The sequence below is a fragment of the Otolemur garnettii genome, unplaced genomic scaffold, assembly GCF_000181295.1.
Source record: "Otolemur garnettii isolate 467f Iridium unplaced genomic scaffold, OtoGar3 scaffold00005, whole genome shotgun sequence".
Lineage (NCBI taxonomy): Eukaryota > Metazoa > Chordata > Mammalia > Primates > Galagidae > Otolemur > Otolemur garnettii.
In genome coordinates this window covers 6,434,629-6,454,078 of record NW_003852400.1, presented here as the reverse complement: position 1 = coordinate 6,454,078, position 19,450 = coordinate 6,434,629, and the positions used below count along the sequence as shown (strand labels likewise).

At 39.2% G+C, this 19,450-nt stretch overlaps 1 protein-coding gene and 1 pseudogene across 1 annotated transcript in view; both read left to right on the top strand.

Moving 5' to 3' along the window:
* Window positions 1–4,742: 4,742 nt before the first annotated feature.
* LOC100952137 lies at window positions 4,743–5,243 on the top strand (annotated as a pseudogene).
* A 9,876-nt stretch (window positions 5,244–15,119) lies between these two features.
* TMEM60 (transmembrane protein 60) overlaps window positions 15,120–19,450 on the top strand; it is a 4,790-nt gene continuing 459 nt past the window's right edge. Inside the window, exons 1-2 of the mRNA XM_012811702.2 lie at window positions 15,120–15,294; window positions 19,213–19,450. The exon at window positions 19,213–19,450 is cut by the window's right edge and continues 459 nt beyond it. Coding sequence (XP_012667156.1) covers window positions 19,263–19,450 — 188 coding nt within the window. The 5' untranslated portion in view covers window positions 15,120–15,294; window positions 19,213–19,262. The remainder of the gene's footprint in view (window positions 15,295–19,212) is intronic.

Genomic DNA, 19,450 nt, shown 5'->3' with positions numbered 1-19,450 from the left:
GGTTCTTCAAAAAATTAAAAATAGAGCTACCATACAATGCAGCAATCACATTTCTGTGTATATAACTGAAAGAACTGAAATCCGGGTCTCCAAGAGATAAATGTGCACATCCATGTTTACAGCAGCATTATTCACAACAGCCAAGATGTGGCAGCAACCCAAATGTCCATCAATGGATGAATGGACAAACAAAATGTAGTATATACACACAACAGAATATCAATTCAGCCTTAAAAAGGCAATCCTCTACTATAACAAGGATCTTACCTAAGGAACACAAACATTGTAACTTAATCATTATTATCTTTTTATTAATCTGAAATTTTTAAAAAAAGGCAATCCTGTTACATGCTACAACACAGCCGGACCTTGAGAACATTATGCTAAGTAAAATAAGCCAGTCATAGATGATAAACACTGTATGTTTCTACTTACATCAGGTATCTAGAATAGACAAAGTCATAAAGACAGATGGTTGCCTGGGAATGGGAGGGGGGGTTTTATTGTTTAATGAGTACAGAGTTTCATATTTATAAAATGAATAGTTCTGGAACTACATCTGATAACAATGTGAATACACTTACCTCTACTGATCTTTACACTTAAAAATGGTTAACATGATAGATTTTATGCCACAGATTTTTACATTTTTCTAAAAAATAACTTATTGTAAATTCTATATATGTAACAAAGTAGAGGAAAGCACGAGCATGTTAAAGACAGACATGGAAAATATAAAGATCCAAACTGAACTTCTACAGATGAAAAGTTCAATGTCTGATAAAAAATACCTACTGGATCAGAATAACAACATATAGAAACTGGCAGAAGAAAAAGTTAACATTATGCAAAATGATACCGGGAGGAGGGAAAAAGACTTTTAAAAAAAGACTTTAAAAAATAAGCAATTAACACAGCACAATTAGCTTATGACAATTATCAAGTAGCCTCATATATGCTAACTGGAGTACCAGAATGAGAAGAGAAGACAGAAAAACCATTAGAAAAAGTAACAGTCACAAATTTCCTAAATTTGATAAAAATGATAAATACACAGATCTGTGGGGTAAACTCACACAAAAATTAAATGAAATGTGCTCTTTTAATTCCAGAAACTGAGCGAAAAGACTTGCGAGTATTATGTGCTTTTGTCAAGACCTAAGCGACCTGGGAAAACACAGTGGGGGCCTGCAGGCCAGGCCTAACAACCTCCTACAGAGAACCCCGACTGTGTAGTCAAGTCAGCCCGCCAGATAAGGGTTGAAACGGCCCATCTGTGCAGAGGACATGACTCAAAAGTTGATGTGAGTGAAAAGAAAAACTCCATTGTAATGATGTGCGTAAAATACTCCATCCTAACTGTGGGGTCTCCAAACCATTAGAAAACAGTCATGGAGCCTATTTCTCGGAAATTTAATTGAGTACATAGAAGAAAAAGGTTTTACTCCTCTGTTTATCCTAACCTTTAACTTTAACAATAGAAGTCAGATAAAGTACAGTTCTTTTAGGTCTTCAGAGAGGAACAGCCTGAGGCTAGCTTAAGATGGCTGTCTTACTTTTCCGGACTTTCTTTCTTTAGGCTAATCTTATGATGGTTATCTCACTTTCCTGGACTTACTTTCTTTTCTATAGTTTAAGATAAGAATAGAGGATGTTAGGATTATTGATCAATGTGGTGTACTGACTAGCTCCCAACAAAAGGGAGTGGAAAATAAAGACATTTTGCTACATGCCATCTAAGAGCATGTAGTCGTTTCTTGCTTTCACATAATTCTAGGAGGGAGCTTGCACCCGCGGCCAAGCCGTCCTTCACTCCCCGTGAGAAAGAACATCACCCAACACAGATCCAAGAAGCTCAACAAATATCAAGCATAAGAAACAAAACTGCACCACAGCACATCATAATAAAAGGACTTAAAACCAGTGGTAAAGAGAAATTTTAAAAACAGCCAGAGAAAAGATACTTGATGCATAGAAGAACAATAAATTTTGTATTGGGGGAGAAAAAAGGCAAATGAGAAGATAGGGGAGCAAAAGCTCTTTAAAAAAAAAAAAAAACTGTCAACCTAGAATTCTATTCCAGCAAAAATACATTCCAAAAATAAATTTAACATTTTTTTCCTGATATATAAAAGCTGAAAGAATTCATAAGCAGCAGTCCAGCACTACAACAGATGTTCGAGGAATTTCTTCAGCAGAAGAAAAATGATAGCAGATGACAATCTGTTATGTACCCAAAAGAATGAATAGCCTTGAAATAATATGCGGGTCAATTTAAGAGCCTTTTAAAAAAATTATCCTTAAATCTTTTTAAAAGAGAACTATTTAAAACTAAAAAGTCAACAATATGGCATGGGATTTATAACATACACAAAACCAAAATGAATGACAACAGCACAAAGTTTAAGAAAGGGGAAGATGAAGTGCTATAGAGTTCTTATACAGTATATATGAAGCATCTTCATGCTCAAAAGTAAACTGTGATAAGTTAAAGACATATACTGGTCATGACAAAAAAAAAAGGAAAAAAAGAAAAGGAAAGAAAAAAGAAAGAAAGAACTATAAATAATAAGCAAAAAAAGGCTATAAAATGGAGTTACAAAAGATAATCCAAAAGAAAGCAAAAAGCATACATGGGATAAACAAACCAAAAAACCCCAGCAAGATGGTAGGTTTATACCTAAAAATAATTACAATAATCACATTAAATGTAAATAATTTAAGTTAAAAGGAAGATTAGGAAATTGGATTTTAAAAAAGCAAGACAACTATATGCTGCCTACTAGAACGCTACTTCAAACAAAAACATACAAATAGGTAAAGAATAAAAAAGGATAGGAAAAGATATACCAGGCTAACACTAATCTAAATAAAGCCATAAGGGCTGTACGAAGTAGATTTCAGGCAAAACATATTATCAAAAAATAAAGAGGATCATTTCACAATAATTAAGGGATCCAATTCATGAAGAGATCTTTTTTTTTTCTTTTTTGAGATAGCGTCTCACTTTGTCACCCTTGGTAGAGTACCATGGCTTAATAGCTCATAGCAGCCTCAAACTCTTGGGCTCAAGTGATCCTCTTATCTCAGCCTCCCAAGTAGCTGGGACTACAGGTGCCTGCGACAATGCCTGGCTATTTTTAGAGATGGGGTCTTGCTCTTGCTCAGGCTAGTCTGGAACCTGTAAGCTTAGGCAATTCACCTGCCTCAGCCTCACAGAGTGCTAGGATTACAGGCATGAGCCACTGCACCCAACCAAGAGATCTTAACAACCCAAAATGTACAGGTATGTAGCAACAGAACTTCAAAATAAATGAAGCAAAAGTAGAAATAAATAAATGAAAGTATTAATAGAAATAGTGGGCCAGGCGCGGTGGCTCACACCTGTAACCCTAGCACTCTGGGTGGCCAATGTGAGTTGATTGCCTGAGTTCACTAGTTCGAGACTAGCCTGAGCCAGAGTGAGACCCTGCTTCTAAAAATAGCCAGATGTTGTGGTGGACACCTGGAAGGCTACTTGGGAGCCTGAGACAAGAGAATCTCTTAAACCAAAGAGTTTGAGGTTGCTGTGAGCTAAGATGCCACAGCACTCTACTGAGGGTAACAAAGTGAGACTCTGTATCCAAAAAAAAAAAAAAAATTAATAGAAATACAAAGAGAAATCAGCAAACCCCCAATTAAAGAGACTTAACATTATTCTCTCAAAAATTGATCAAACAAGTAGAAAATCAGCAAGGATATAGAAGACTTGGACAATCCTATCACCAATCTGATTGGCAATTATAGAACACTCCACCCAACATCCTTCCCAAGCACATGAATCATTTACCAAGATAGACCATATTCTGAGCCATAAAACAAGTCTCAGTAAATTTAAAATGATGTAAGTCATACAACTTACATTCTTTGACCACAGTTAAATTAAATTGGAGATCAGTAACTGAAAAATATCATTTAAAATCCCCAAATATTTGGACACTTCTCTATATACTACTAAATAACCAGTGGAGAGAAAAAAAAATCACAAAGGCAATTAGCAAGGATTTGAACTTAAATAGAAATGAAAACATACTATGCCAAAATTTGTGGGATGCAGTCAAAACACTATTAACACCAGGATTTTATTGAACACTCATTTTAGAGAATAAAGATTTTGAATTTTGAACTAAGCAGTAATTCTTTTTTTTTTTCTTTTTGTGACAGTCTCTCTGTAGCCCTGAGTAGAGTACAATGGTGTCATCATAGCTCACTGCAACCTCAAACTCCTGGCCTCAAGTCATCCTCCTGCCTTAGCCTCCCAAGTAGCTGAGACAACAGGTGTGTGCCATGATGCCCAGCTAATTTTTCTATTTTCAGTAAAGGCAGGGTCTCACTTTTGCTCAGGCTCATTCATCTCCAACTCCTGAGCTCAAGTATCCTCCCAGCTCTAGGGAGGTGGATTACAGGTGTAAGCCACTGTACCCAGCCATTATCAATCTTAAAAATCTAGCAAATCAAGAGCAAATAAAATTAAACAGGAAAAAGGGAAATAATAAAGAACAGAAATCAATGAAATTGAGAATAGAGTATCAACAGAGAAAGCCGATGCTGATTCTCTGAAAAGATCAATCAATGAAACAGATATAAAACAGATCAATAAACCTCTAGCCAAACAGGAGGAAAAAAAAGACAGAAATTACCAAAGTCAGGAGGACATCACTATAGATATTATAGACATTAAAAAGATAATAAGGTATCACTGAATGCTCAAGAATAGAGGTAAAGGAGGTAAAAACAGGCACAGGAGTAACAATGAGAGTGAATTTGAAAAAAGAGAATTGGTATTTAAAGAGGATGGACAAGAGTATGTTCAGGTAATAAAAATAATGGGAAATGGACAATCGTCCATATTAGCAATGTGTTTTGATGCTGTAAAGAGATTAAGCCATATAGAGGAAAACTGGGGAAAAAGTTTTGGATAAATTCCTCAGATACTATATTGGTTCATCTACGAGGATAACAAAGTTGATGTCATTTTAAAGTACAATGCAGATGTATCTACAAGACTCACAGCATATGACGAGGTTTCAGAACGTGTTAAAATTAATGAAACAGATAGATTTGGTCCTGCAGATGATGAAATCCAGTTTAATGATATTGGAGATGATGATGAAGACTCTGATGGTGCAACCCGTCAGGCTCCTATGGCACTGGTCTCCATTAGCGCAGGAAGGAACCAGGCAAGAGGTGGATTAGAAGTATAAATTTGTGGAAGGCGGGGTAGCCCTTACTTTCCGAGTAGCCCAGAGCAACCTCCGCACCAGCTTTTTATTGAGCCAGAATAACACAGGTGAGGGGAGTAATTAACAATGACTCCGTGCTTAAGGCATGAGTTCTTCTTCCACAAGGAACTCCTGTGGAACGAATGGCCCGAGGTCACATCTCAGCTGCAGATTATCTTGTTCAGATGTCATCTGGTTTTTGGCATCTCCTACACTCTGATATTTAAAGTGAACTCCAGGCGCAGTGGCTCACGCCTGTAATCTTAACACTCTGGGATGTGGAGGCAAGATTGCTTGAGCTCCCAAGTTCTAGACCAGACTTAGCAAGAGATAGACCCCGTTTCTAAAATAGCCAGCCACTGTGGTGGGAGCCTGTAGTCTCAGTTACTTGGGAGGCTGAGGCAAGAGAATCACTTAAGGACAAGAGTTTGAGGTTGCTGTAAGCTATGACAACATGCACTCTACAGAGGGTGACAAAGTGAGACTCTAAAAAAAAAAGAAAGTAAATGTAAATAAAGTGAACTCAATGCTTTACATTCTAACTTGTCTGAGGATTCCTCTACTATTAGGATTTTGGCCATCGCCTATTAAGAAAGCAACATACTAAGACTCTGTCTCAAAAAAAAAAAAAAAAGAATGAGGCATGAAGAAATCTAGAGTACAGTTTGTTAAAATAGACTGATTTATTTTTATTGTTTTAAAGTACTTATTGTAAATATTTCTTTAAAAACTGAGGATGTGGCTCGGCGCCTGTGGCTCAAGCGGCTAAGGCGCCAGCCACCTACAACTAAGGTGGCAGGTTCGAATCCCCAGCCCGGGCCCGCCAAACAACAATGATTGGCTGCAACCAAAAAATGGCCAGGCGTAGTGGCGGGCGCCTGTAGTCCCAGCTACTTGGGAGGCTGAGGCAGGAGACTCGCTTGAGCCCAGGAGTTGGAGGTTACTGTGAGCTGTGATGCCATGGCACTCTACCCAGGGGGATAGCTTGAGGCTCTGTCTCAAAAAAAAATAAAAATAAAAAACTAAAATAAAAACTGAGGATGTTGGCTCAGTGCCCACAGCTCAGTAGTTAGGACACTAGCCACATACACTGTGGCTGGCCGGTTCGAACATAGCCCAGGCCTGCTAAACAATGACAACTACAACAACAAAAAAAAAAACAGCTGGGCATTCTGGTGGGCGCCTATAGTCCCAGCTACTTGGGAGTCTGAGGCAAGAGAATAGCTTAAGCCCAAGAGTTGGAAGTTGCTGTGAGCTGTGATGCCATAGCACTCTACCAAGGATGACATAGTGAGACTCTGTCTCAAAAAAAAACTGAGCATGTTGAATGACCTTAAGTGAAATGTTAATATTTTGTTGTTTTGATGTAATGAACCTAAGGTTAAAAGATCATAATGTCTGCTCTTCCAACAAAAGAAATATCTTTATTTCTGTGGCCACTTCTAGTATGTGGATGCTTTTAATAGATAAGTTTGCCTTATAATCATCATGAATTACAATATAAGCCCTAGTCCAAATAATCTGTTTATTGTAAAGAGGTCTTTCTGTATGTTCCAGTTGCCTAGATGCTCTTCTGAGATTTTTGATCAAATTTAAAGACAGATAGGTAAGTTTATTTGCAATCAGAAAAATAGAAATACTTTTCACATTTATGGAGCTGTATGCATTTTTATGCTCTCTTTAACATTTTTTACATTCTTTTCATCATTTATGTTGCCATTATCCTTAAGAAAAAAAAAGCATTTCCAAATGCCAGGAGTTTTTTGTTTGTTTTTTTCAAATGGCAGTTTAAAAAAAAAAAATTTTTTTTTGAGGAGCAAAAAACTAATTTTTTTGAGACAGAATCTTACTCTGTCACCCTCAATAGAGTGCTATAACATCATAGCTCACTGCAACCTCAACTCTTAGGCTCAAGGGATTCTCTTGCCTCAGCCTCCCTAGGAGCTGGGACTCTAGGCAACTGCCACAACACCTGGCTATTTTTAGAGACATGGTCTATCTCTTGCTGGGCCTCCCAAAATGCTGGAATTACAGGCATGCGCCAACAACTAGGAGCAAATTTTAAATTTGTAAAATAGGCAGAAATTGAACACCAGGTAATAACCAACATTAAAAATACCGATAAGACAATGTTGCTACTTAACTTGCATAGAAAATTTCTTAAGACAACTTTTGATAGTAAGATTCATAGGTTATTTTTTACCATACAAAAGAGGTTATGTTAAAAGATGTCATTTTATTTTCAAAAGTATGCACTAAGTAACCCTTAGTTTCGGGCTTTATGAAAAACTGCAATGTATTACTGAACAAAAGGGAATATTATGAACAATTTTATGACAATCAATTCAACAACTTAAATGAATAAATTCCTTGAAAAATAAAGACTATCAATGCTCACTTGAGAAATAAACAGAATAGACCTTTGTCTATTAAAGAAATTAAATTTGTAGTTAAAATCCTTCTCACAAAGAAAACTCCAGGCCTAAAAATGCAAGTCATTTACTATTGCCTGAAGTTTATATTGAGGGATCAAATATTTATTAACCATCATGTGCAGACATTAAGGATAACATTTTGATATGATTATCAGTATTTCAGCAAAATCATTCTGAAGGCAGATGGTGAAGAATTAATTAAAGGCCAAACGTAGTGGTTCATGCCTGTAATTCCAGCACCTTTAGGAGAATGCAGCAGAAGGATCACTTGAGGCCAGGAGTTTGAGATCAGCCTGGGCAACATAGTGAGATTCCATCTCTACAAAAAGCAAGAAAAATTAAATGAGTGTAGTCACATGTGCCCATAGCCCTGGGTATTCAGAAGGCTAAGCTGGAAGGACTGTTTGAGCCCAGGAATTTGAGATTTCAGGGAACTATGATTGTGCCACTGGACCCCAGCCCGGGCAACAGAGCAAGATCCTGTCTCAATAAATAAAAAATCGATTAGTGTAAGGATAAATTAAAAGTAATAAAATCAACAACAAAAATTTGGGGAAAATTGATGAATTAAATCAATTGCAATGGTTTTTTTTTTTTTTTCAATTGTAGGTGTTTGGACAGGGCATGAAAGAAAGATAATTGGTAGAGAGAATAATTAGATGTAGTGACTTTCTGTACATGAAAGATTATGGTCAGGAAAAATATGGACACTCCATGATTCTTGGCTTGAACACAAGAACTGCTCATTAGGAAAAGGAATATAAGAGTAAAACAGATGAGGGAATAAGAGATGTTTTTTTTTTTTTTGCAGTTTTTGTCCGGGGCCAGGTTTGAACCCTGCCACCTCCAGTTTATAGGGTCGGCGCCCCACTCCTTTGAGCCACAGGCACCACCTGATACGTTTATTTTTCAACAAATGATATATCAAACACCCAAAAGATATACAATAAACAATATGATATATTGAATGCTTATAAGATATGTGTAGTTAAATTAGCCTGCTCTATATTAGTAATCCTAATTATAGGATTACTTACAATTAAAATTTTTTCTATAAAAGTACAATTAATAGCTTTTCTCTGTTAAGGAATTTTGAAATAAATAAGAAAGTGGTTAAAAGATTTGAGAAAACAAGTCCCATTCCCTACACACTGAATTCACAGTGCTATGAACCTATTTCAGTGATTTTTTTTTCCATTATCATTTAGAATAGCAAAATACTATTTACTCGCTATACCCGGTTTAATGACTCTGACCTACTTTCTTCAGAAAAAAAATTTGAGAGTGTGAAGCTCTCCCCCTGTACTTTCCCTTCTTTTGTATGTGGCTGCAATGATTCTTTATTCAATTCTACCTGTTGAATCCTAGTACCTCCTTTTAAGGTTTTTTTTTTTTTTTGAGACAGAGCCTCAAGCTATCCCCCTGGGTAGAGTGCCGTGGCTTCACAGCTCACAGCAACCTCCAACTCCTGGGCTCAAGCGAGTCTCCTGCCTCAGCCTCCCAAGTAGCTGGGACCACAGGTGCCCACCACAACACCCAGCTATTTTTTGGTTGCAGCCGTCATTGTTGTTTGGCGGGTCCCGGCTGGATTCAAACCCGCCACCTTAGGTGTATGTGGCTGGCACCTTAGCCACTTGAGCCACAGGCACCGAGCCTCCTTTTAAGGTTTTATTTGCTAATTTGCTATTTTTTGACTTTCCTTATTCTGAGAAAAGTATTTAAAATTTAAATTAAGTAAAATAATTACAACAACCATTTTTTTGAGCAAGTATTAATCAAGCGTTTAACATACATTAGCTCAATTCTTAAAATCTTGCAAAATAGGTATCTCCATTTTCTGAATAAGTGAAACTGAACCTTAAAAAAGATTACATAATAAGACCAAAGTCACACAACTGGAAGATGGAAGAACTGGGACTTGAACCTAAGTTTACAGAGCACCAAAACTTGGTCATATAACTTTCACAAATTTTTGGCTATCTATAACAGATTCTATACTGTATGTTTTACAAAGGTATTTTCATTCATATAACAAATAGGAGTGCCAACTATAGTTCTTCAAGATTTCTGTACATGTACTTTTAACAGCCCCCTTCCCTCATTGTTTATGAACTGGAAAGCTGTGTACTATGTGCTTTTTTCCCCTTTACTTCCTCTCATTAAATGTCAAGTTTAATCACGTTATGATTATTATCAGGTAGTGGTTCAGCCACAGCTATTTCCTGCCCCAGTTCCTGTTCGCTACCCAGAATGAAGTCCAGTATGAAGTTCTTTCCTAGTGCTCTAAAACTACCTGTTCTAGGAAGTAATCAATTGTTCTCATCTGAAAACTCATCTGTATATTACATGTCATTTTAGCAATTTCTACAAGGCTAACAAGCTGGACTAAAAATGCAGTTTTCCTAAATGTCTTAAAATTTTCAACTTAGTCATATGATTCTGGCCATCAAGAAACTGATATATATATATTTAATATATGTGGAATATATATATAAATTCAATGTGAGCATTTATGGTTCTGTGCAAATCTTAGAAGAAGATATAAGCTTAAGACTTTCTTGAACTTGCAAGGGCAATCTCAATTTAAAAAGTTCTGTCCCATTACCAAGTCTCAAGTAGGGATTAAGAAAAGCCAGACTACATATATGCAAAAAGGAGTTTGCAATATTGACTCCATATGTTCCAAAAGACAAGATAAAGGGGTTAAGGATGGCAACAGTCCCTTTGGGACTCTTCTTTTATAAACAATCTCAAAATATGTTCCACAAATTATGTGAAAAAGACTCTAGTAGTATTTGTTAGTCTTTTACAGCTTAGAATGAAATGTCTCAATGAAATAACAAAATAGTTGCTTAGCTTAGACACATTTGTAAGTATAATTTTAATTAGTATTAGGAAAATAAGTATTGGAAGGTAAATATTAAATAAAAGTGTAACAGTGGACAAACTGTTGAGATTTTCCTACAATTTTAGCATCTAAGTATGCAATTTCTAACCATCAAAACTGAGTAGTATTCACTTTGTTGAGCCACGTGTACATGCGATTACCACTTACAGCTGGCCCTCACAAATAACTTTTATACAAAGCTATAGATACTTAACATTCCTTCAACAATCTATATCCCTATACTGAGACTCCTCCTCCACTCTCATCTACAAAAATTATTTTTAAGCCTTTAACGTTCCAGTAGTAACTACCCTCTAAACCTCTCAACCAGTTCTCTCTCTCATATTTTTTTCTTCTTTATTCAATGTTCCGTGTGACAGTATTTTAGGTATTTTTCGTAAGACTTAATAAATATCCCAGGTGGCACCTGTAGCTCAGTTGGTAGGTTTTCAGCCACATACACAGAGGCCAGCATGCAGTGGCCCAGGCCAACTAAAGCAACAATGACAACTCCAACAACAACAACAACAAAAAAAAACAGACATTGTGGCAGGAGCCTACAGTCCCACCTACTTAGGAGGCTGAGGCAAGAGAATCACTTAAGCACAAGAGTTTAAGGTTGCTGTGAGCTGTGATGCCACAGCACTCTACTGAGCGTGACACAGTGAAAAAAAAAGTCACAAACTCTTCATCAGGAATTCAAACTCTAGTATCTATCTATCTGAGACAGAATGCAGTATAGTCATCATAGTTCACTGCAACCTCCAATTCCTGGATTCAAGTAATCCTCCTGCTTCAGCCTCCCAAGTAGCTGGGCCTAATAGGTACACGCCACCACGCTCAGCTAATTTTTTCCATTTTTGGTAGAGATAAGGTCTTGCTTTTGCAGAGGCTAGTCTCTAACTCTTGACCTCAAGCAATCCTCACCCCTCAGCCTCCCAAAGTGCTAGGATTACAGGTATGAGCCACCACACCCATCCTGTTTATACGTTAATTGAATTCTCTTCCTATGAAATCACAGACTCTACAATATTCTCTTTTCCTTGTCCAAAAGCTTAGCATGAGAAGTACTTTAGATTTTGGACTTCTTCAGATTTTGAAATATTTGCATTTATAATGAAGTATCTTGAGGATGGAATCAAAGTCTAAATAAGAAATTCATCTATATTTCACTTACACCCTACAAATACAATCTGAAGGTAATTTTATATAATATTTTTAATAATTTTGTGCATGAAACATAGTTTTGACCAATTTGAATACAATCTGTCACATGTGGCCAGGTGTCTTATAGGGTCATGTTGTTAATCAAAAAGTTTTGGATTCTGGCCAGGCACAATGGTTCACAACTATATTCGTAGCACTCAGGGAGGCCAACACAGGAGAATTGCTTAAGCTCAGGAGTTCGAGACCAGCCTGAGCAGGAGTGAGACCCTCATTTGTACTACTAAAAATAGAAAACATTAGCTAGGCATAGTGGCCTTTACCTTTGATCCCAGCTACTCAGGAGGATCACTTGAGCCCAAGAGTTAGAGACTGCAGTGAGCTATGATGACACCACTGCATGCTAGCCAAGGAGACAGATACTCTGTCTCTAAGAAAAAAAAAGTTTGGAATTTGAAGCATTTCAGATTTTTAATTTTGGATTTTTGGATTAGGCATGCTCTACCTATATACAGGATAAACACAAAGTTCGTGTGTAATTTAAAGTTACAACTATTTTAAATTACAAACTTTAAATTACACAAACTTTATGTCTACTCTGTATATTATATTATCATTTGTTCAAATATCTATCTCTCCCACTAAATGATTGCTTCTCAAAGGTGACTCCACCCCATATTTTTAGCAATATTCAACAATGCCTATTATATACTGATCTCAATGTGCTACAAAATATGTACAGTGCTGGATTTAATTTATGGTTTTGCAGCACCATTTCCCATGGATTAGTCTCCTACCAACTCTCTAAGAAGTCAGTTTTACTGCAGTAGCAGACTGTAGCATAATGGCTTGAAGCAGAGGCTTTGGAATCAGATTGCGGGCACATAAATCCTACCCCAACCCTCATCAGTGAAGACATTTTCAACAAATGAGTAACCTAAGTCCTGGTTAACTGACATATAGAGAAGACAGTAATCACAGTTCCTACTCCATAGGATTATAAGGATTAAATGAGTTACTATATAAGTAGTCCAATTATTTTTTGATCCTCATTTTCTCCATGTGCCACCTTAAATTCTCTTTGAGTCAGTCTACTGAAGTTTATTTTCTTTATAAATTCCTTGCAATTTAGCATTAAATGGACAAATGAAAAATGTGATTTAAACACTGCACAGGTCACTATCTTTATTTTTTAGGGCCAACTGTCCAGGGCCCAGTTTGAGCTCAAAAAAAGTTTACTCTTGGAAGATTGACTGTACAAGAGTGCCTCCACTGTACACTATATTTGATTTGCTTACCACATTTCCATGCTCTACCAGAAAGTGGTGAAAATAGAACACAAACATTCCTCACCTCACTAATGTCTAACTTAATAATATCTGATGCATGCAGACAACTAACCTGTGTGGGAGGCAGGTTATTTCTGGAGGAAAAACTCTGCTGGAACCACTTTGTTTCTGGTCCCAGACATGGCTCATTCTCCCTAAACCTCTGGATTTCTTTCCCCTCGAATCTGGAGGCTGAGCCACTACAACTAACAAAGCATAACTATTTCTTTCTCTTAAAATTAGCAGCCTGTACACAAAACCCCATTTAGGATTCAAAATAATTATACTATTTTATCGCTCTTTAGGTGAAAGTACATAGTTTCCAAATTCTCAGAATTCCCCCTTCCAATATTAAAAATATCTTTTAAAGTCTGTTTTGGAAGAAAACAAATTTTACAAAACACCTAAAAACAAAATCAAATACTAAGCCTATAGCCGAAGTGTAGGAAATAGAAATAAATATTTTAAAATGTCTAGTGAAAGCTAACCCAAAACTATAACATCAAAGTAATCTCAAAGTACACAGAATATACCATTAAGGAAGAAAGCAACTGTAAATTATAAAATTTTTAATGTATTCACCAGGAATGTCAAATAATTTGGCATGTAAATTTAGTACACATTGAGATTAATAAATTGTTCCAGATTCCGTACTTCCCTGCTTAGTACATGTTAATATAAAGCAGTTCCTTGTTTTCGCTAGGTTAAAAACAAAAACAGATAAGTGACAGAATGATGCCTGAAGTTATACAAGGATGTGTTAAGTTCGAGAGCCATGACCCAAGGAACAATACCAGAATGCCGGCTGTCAACATTAGGCAAATAAAAATATGAGAAGATGAAGCAAACTGGTGGACCACGGTATTGTTCCTGGTGGTAAAAATAAACCTTGAGACCAGTGCGTAGTATTTCAGCACCCGGTCCACAGTAAGCGTTCGGATCCGAAAACTAAACTGCCGCCTTCTCAGCGGGGGCAGGGCAGCGACCCTCCTCCCCAGCCAGCGTCCAGCGCGCGCAAGGCCGCCGCCGCCGCCCCCTCCTCCCGACTCGCTCCTCCGGCTACTAACTGACCTTTCTTCCCGCCGGCCCGCGCTCGGCCACCAGAAGCCCCTGAACGCCCTTCCAGGACCCGAAGACCCCCTGGGCACAGTGCCAAGGTAAGAAAGCAAAGGAGGGGGTCTGAGGAAAGAGCACAGGGGAGGGCGCGGCGACGACGCCGGGCTTCGGCCCGTCACCATCAAGGACTGAGGGACCGCACGGGCTCGGGAGTAGGGAAGCTTGAGCCTCAGCCACCGGCCAGATGATTGAGGGGGGCCGCGGCTGACCCGTGCCCGCAGGTACCGGGGACTGCTGAGGAAGTCACCGGCGGCGGAGAGCGACGCGTTGGCCCCGAAGCCCCCACCTCCAGCCCGCCGGCCGTTCTCCTCCCTAGTCCAGATTCACTCTCAAGATTCCGTCACAACCCGACGACCTCCACTTTGCCCACCCAACCCCGGAGGTGATGCCACTCTTACCGTAGGAGCGAGCGCCGCGCCGCTAGAAGGCGGCTGGGTGAACGCCACCGTCGCTGCTGTGCCGGGGCCCGAGGAGCCACAACGAGGCTGCCGGCGGGCGCCAAGCCTGCCGAGCGTCGCCCCGCCCCTCTCCCGCAGGATTTTGCGCCGGGGCTCGCATTCTCCGCGCGCTGTTGCCCAGAGGGGGCGGGGCGCCATCAGGGGGCGGGGCCTATCGCTGACTGGTCTGATTGGCATGTGTGAGCCCAATAGGACCACGGAAACTCCAAGCTGAGCTTGGACTGACTTTCCTTCTAACCCGTAGCAGTCGAGAGGCGGGCCCAGTGGGGTTTTTTTTTTTTTTAATTGCCTCCTTTTTGTCGAACCCGAATTCAGGAGAGGTAGGTTGATTTGCACTGGCGGAAAAACGGGCCAATTACCGCGGGGAAAGGCGCCACTGAAACCAGATTGGCGTTCTCTCTACCTTACAGGGTAGGCCCAGAGGCGGTGAGAACCAGCCCCGGATGTGGGCGCGGCGCTAAGGTACAACAGAGAGACAGTCAACGTCCGCCGTTTGGGAAAGCGGAACTGAATCTTTTTCTCAATTATCATGTGACAGGTTCTGGATTTAATGGGGGGAAAAGTGTGGAAAAGAACAAGGATCCAAACTGGCGAATTTCCTGATCTTCGTACCCCGCTCCACTCTCCGGCCAGCGGCGCTGCCAGGTGAGTCTAGGGCTCGGCCCCGACTCCTGCCATGCACCCGCGACGGTCTCCCAGTGCCTCCGTGGGCTGTGCGGCCGACCCCCAACGCATCACTCTCCTGCCTTAAACGCGCACTCACCTGCTTGGCACCAGGGTTTCTGTGTGCTTTGTGAAGGAACCGCGTTAAACTCCAAAACGTGCTGGGCCCATGGCCCAGAAAGATGGGAGTCCAGTTAGGGCTCCTCGAGCCAAGCAACCATCAGTGTCTAAAGACGAAGGGCAAGGATAGTTGAGGAACGTTCTAAAGTTCCAGGGAGAAGTAGGCCCTCATGTCTTTGAATGGCCAAGGCTTTCGCAGCACAGGCTTTTCGAAACGACTCATTTTGAAGAATTTGTGGGCTCGTTAAGCAAAACTCTCTTTGGGATGAGGCGAGTTCACTTGGAGGAGTACTGAGAGCGAGAGACGGGAAATGGCAGATGCTGAGACTGCTGATGATACGCGCAGGGCTGTATAATCTCCGTATGGAGCCAACTCTGAAGGTGTTAGTGGATAAACAGTCCAGAAACAAAAGCCTTAAATTGGAAATATTTTAGTTGAACAAATTTTTGTTTTGGAATACTCACCTTCCCCATGTGGAGAAAGGAGAGTAGCAGGAAACAGATGCCACTGCTTAAATTGAAAATATAAATATGAAATTGGGGTCATATGTCATTGTCGTAGCTTACCGTACAACCGTAAAATTATTAAGTCGTTCATTTTAGTATCAACTGGGCGCTTCCCCAGTGAGGGTATTTTCGTGCAGGTGCATACATAACTTTGTTGCACCCCACTTTATAATACATAGCCACAATATCATTATATTCTTTGCATCCTTTTATTTCCAGTCCTAAAGGACCTGGGTGAGTCCGGATACCTTTCCTATGACCAGTTGCTACTCAGTTCTTCATGAGAAAAAAATTAAGCTTGTCTCATTTGATGATGTCAACGGAAAGGTTATGTTTAGACAACTTTATTATCATAAACCTTTTTTCAAATGTTCACAAGAACAGCCAAATAGATTGGAGATCAGGATTGGCAGAAAATCTACAGGATGAACTCCATCCATAGTTATATATCAGCAAACACATTTCTACCCTTCCTTCCAAATTCTATTCCACATCCCACTATATTGCAGCCTCTGGCAGGGAAAGACCAGCACAGAAAATACCTTCCTGGGAGCAAAAGCACTGCAGTATGAAGCATCTGCCAATTAAGTAAACAAGTGTAAGTAGAGGAGTGTAAGGGCAAAGACATGAATTAGGAGATTCATACATAACTATTGAAATAAAACAAACATGTACTCATAGGGTGGTGCCTGTGGCTGAGTGAGTAGGGAGCTGGCCCCATATACCGAGGGTGGAGGGTTCGATCCCGGCCCCAGCCAAACTGCAACAAAAAGCCGGCATTGTGGCAGGCGCCTGTGGTCCCAGCTACTTGGGAGGCTGAGGCGGGAGAATCGCCTAAGCCCAGGAGTTGGAAGTTGCTGTGAGCTATGACACCACGGCACCTTATCTAGGGTGATAAAGTGAAACTGTCTCAAAAAGAAAAAAAAAATGTACTCATGCACCATGAGAGCCACCCACTATTTACAATAGTAGAGATGTTGCAGAGTACATCAAAGTTACTCTAAAATGTAATTAAGTGAGCACCCTAGTATAAGGTATTTGATTTGTCTAGCCAGTTTCTTTGCCTTTTCCTTGTTTCTTCCTGCATTTTTACTTCTGTTACCGTTCTTCTGTTCCTATTCCTACCATCTTCAGATCTTTTTCTCTACAGGTATGGATAATCTTCAGTCTTTCATCCCCCAATGGTTTATTTCCCTCAGTTTATAGTGACAGATTCCTCCTTTCCTGAAAATTTCTCAATTTCATGTGTCTTTCTTTTTTTTCTCCAAATGTCTAAAGGAATAAAATGTTCTTAACTGTCTTCATTTCTTTACCTCTGTTCACTCACCCAACTGCATGCAATCTGGCTTCTGATTTCCCATTCTATTTACCTTTTTCCAAATGATCACAAAGGTTGGTATAAAAAACTTAAGTACAGAAAAATACTATAAATTTATATATGAAGATTAAATACAACAAATTGTTTATACATCAGTCGTTTTGAAAGTTTTGGGATACACCAAAGCCAAGAAACAAAATCCACATGAATGGAAACAAATGAAGGCCTCTCAGCAACACCAGCAAACTGAGCAAGTTTAAATTTGCATGGGTGAATCAGAAAGGATGCTTTCGAGTGTGTTTCTTGGAAGTGAAATAATGGACCATAACACAATCTGAAAAACTTTTCACTATGACACAAGGATAAACTAAGTTGTAAGTTAATGCATTCCCACTTGAAATTCCAAATTTTTAAGAATTTGCTTAGTGATCTTATTATTGAATAGAAAATATTCTGGAAGAGAAAATGGTGACTAGACACTAAGCATTCCAGGCATTAGGACATATCTTAGAACAACAGTAAGTCAAAAAGTATTAGTGCAAAGCAGAAGTATATAGATCAATGAGATGGAATAGTGATAAAAGAAATAGCCCCAATTATAGAATAATGTTGCATCTCATAATCACAAACCCTTATAAGTTATTAGGTGGTCCTGATTACTGACTGGATGGCTAGTTTTAAAAAAAAAAAAAAACAAAACAAAACCATGATCTGTATGCCACAACTAAAAAACATACAGTGAGAGAGTATTAAACGGAATAAAAAGAAAAATCTTAGATAAAGAAAATAGATAAGAATTTTAATGAGAAAATATGTATTTTTTGCCATGCAATAACCTTCCAAATGAGAGAAAATAAGAATTTAAGAATGTAAGACCTGTACATTAAACTATGTGAAAACCTAGTGTTATTAATATCTTCTATATTCAGTTAGCCCAGTGACCTCTTTACAGTCTTAATTCTACTTCATGTCTTTGTAATATTTTTAACCATTCCCTCCTTATAAAACTTCCCTCTCGGCTTCATACCACCTCCTCCTTTTTCACTACTTTTGTTTTGAATGCTTTTTCTTTGTACCCCTGGAAATGGAATGAACAATTATTATACACTAGCAAATGTATGGGGAAGTTAAGAACACCCTTGGGCAGTGCTTGTGGCTCAGTGGGTAGGGCCCTGGCCCTATATGGCCAGACTGCAACAAAAAAATAGCCAGGAATTGGCTTGGCGCCTGTGGCTTAAGCTGCTAAAGTGCCAGCCACATACACCTGAACTGGTGGGTTCAAATCCAGCTCAGGCCCAGCAAACAATGACGGCTGCAACCAAAAAATAGCCAGGGGTTGTGACCGGTGCCTGTAGTCCGAGCTCCTTGGGAGGCAGAAGCCGGAGAATCGCTTGAGCCCAGGAGTTGAAGGTTGCTATGAGCTGTGATGCCACGGCACTCTACCCAGGGCGACAGCTTGAGGGTCTATCTAAAAAAAAGAAAAAAAATAGCTGGGAATTATGGCAGGCGCCTATGGACCCAACTACTCAGAAGGCTGAGGCAAGAGAATTGCCCAGGAGTTGGAGTTTGCTGTGAGCTGTGACGCCACCTTACTCTATCAAGGGCGATAAAGTAAGACTCTTGTCTCTTTAAAAAAAAAAAAAAAGAATATAAGAATATCCTTGAGGTACAGGAATAAAGTCATGAGTGCTTAGACTTGAGTGACTGCATTGAAAAGGAACAGACTGCTCTATCTCAGAGGATATACTAAAAATTTTATTGTATTTTGTCATCGTCTATAAGAGATATAATGTCAGTGATTACTGTTAAGTTTTAGGTTTTGAAAGGAAGAATGGCAGAATGTTTTTGAAATCAGGAAGTCAGTGAGTTGGGTAAAAGCTAGCCATTTACTAGGAATGGAAGTGATATTTTTTTTCTGGTATAAAAAAAATCTTGACTTTTTTTCCTTCTCTTAGGGTGTATTTCCCTTTTTTCGACCCTGCAACAGCCTCTTTAAGCTGTTTAAATGAGAATGTCCTTGGCTCAGAGAGTACTACTCACCTGGCTTTTCACATTACTCTTCTTGATCATGTTGGTGTTGAAACTGGATGAGAAGGCACCTTGGAACTGGTTCCTCATATTTATTCCAGTCTGGATATTTGATACTATCCTTCTTGTCATGCTGATTGTGAAAATGGCTGGGCGTTGTAAGTC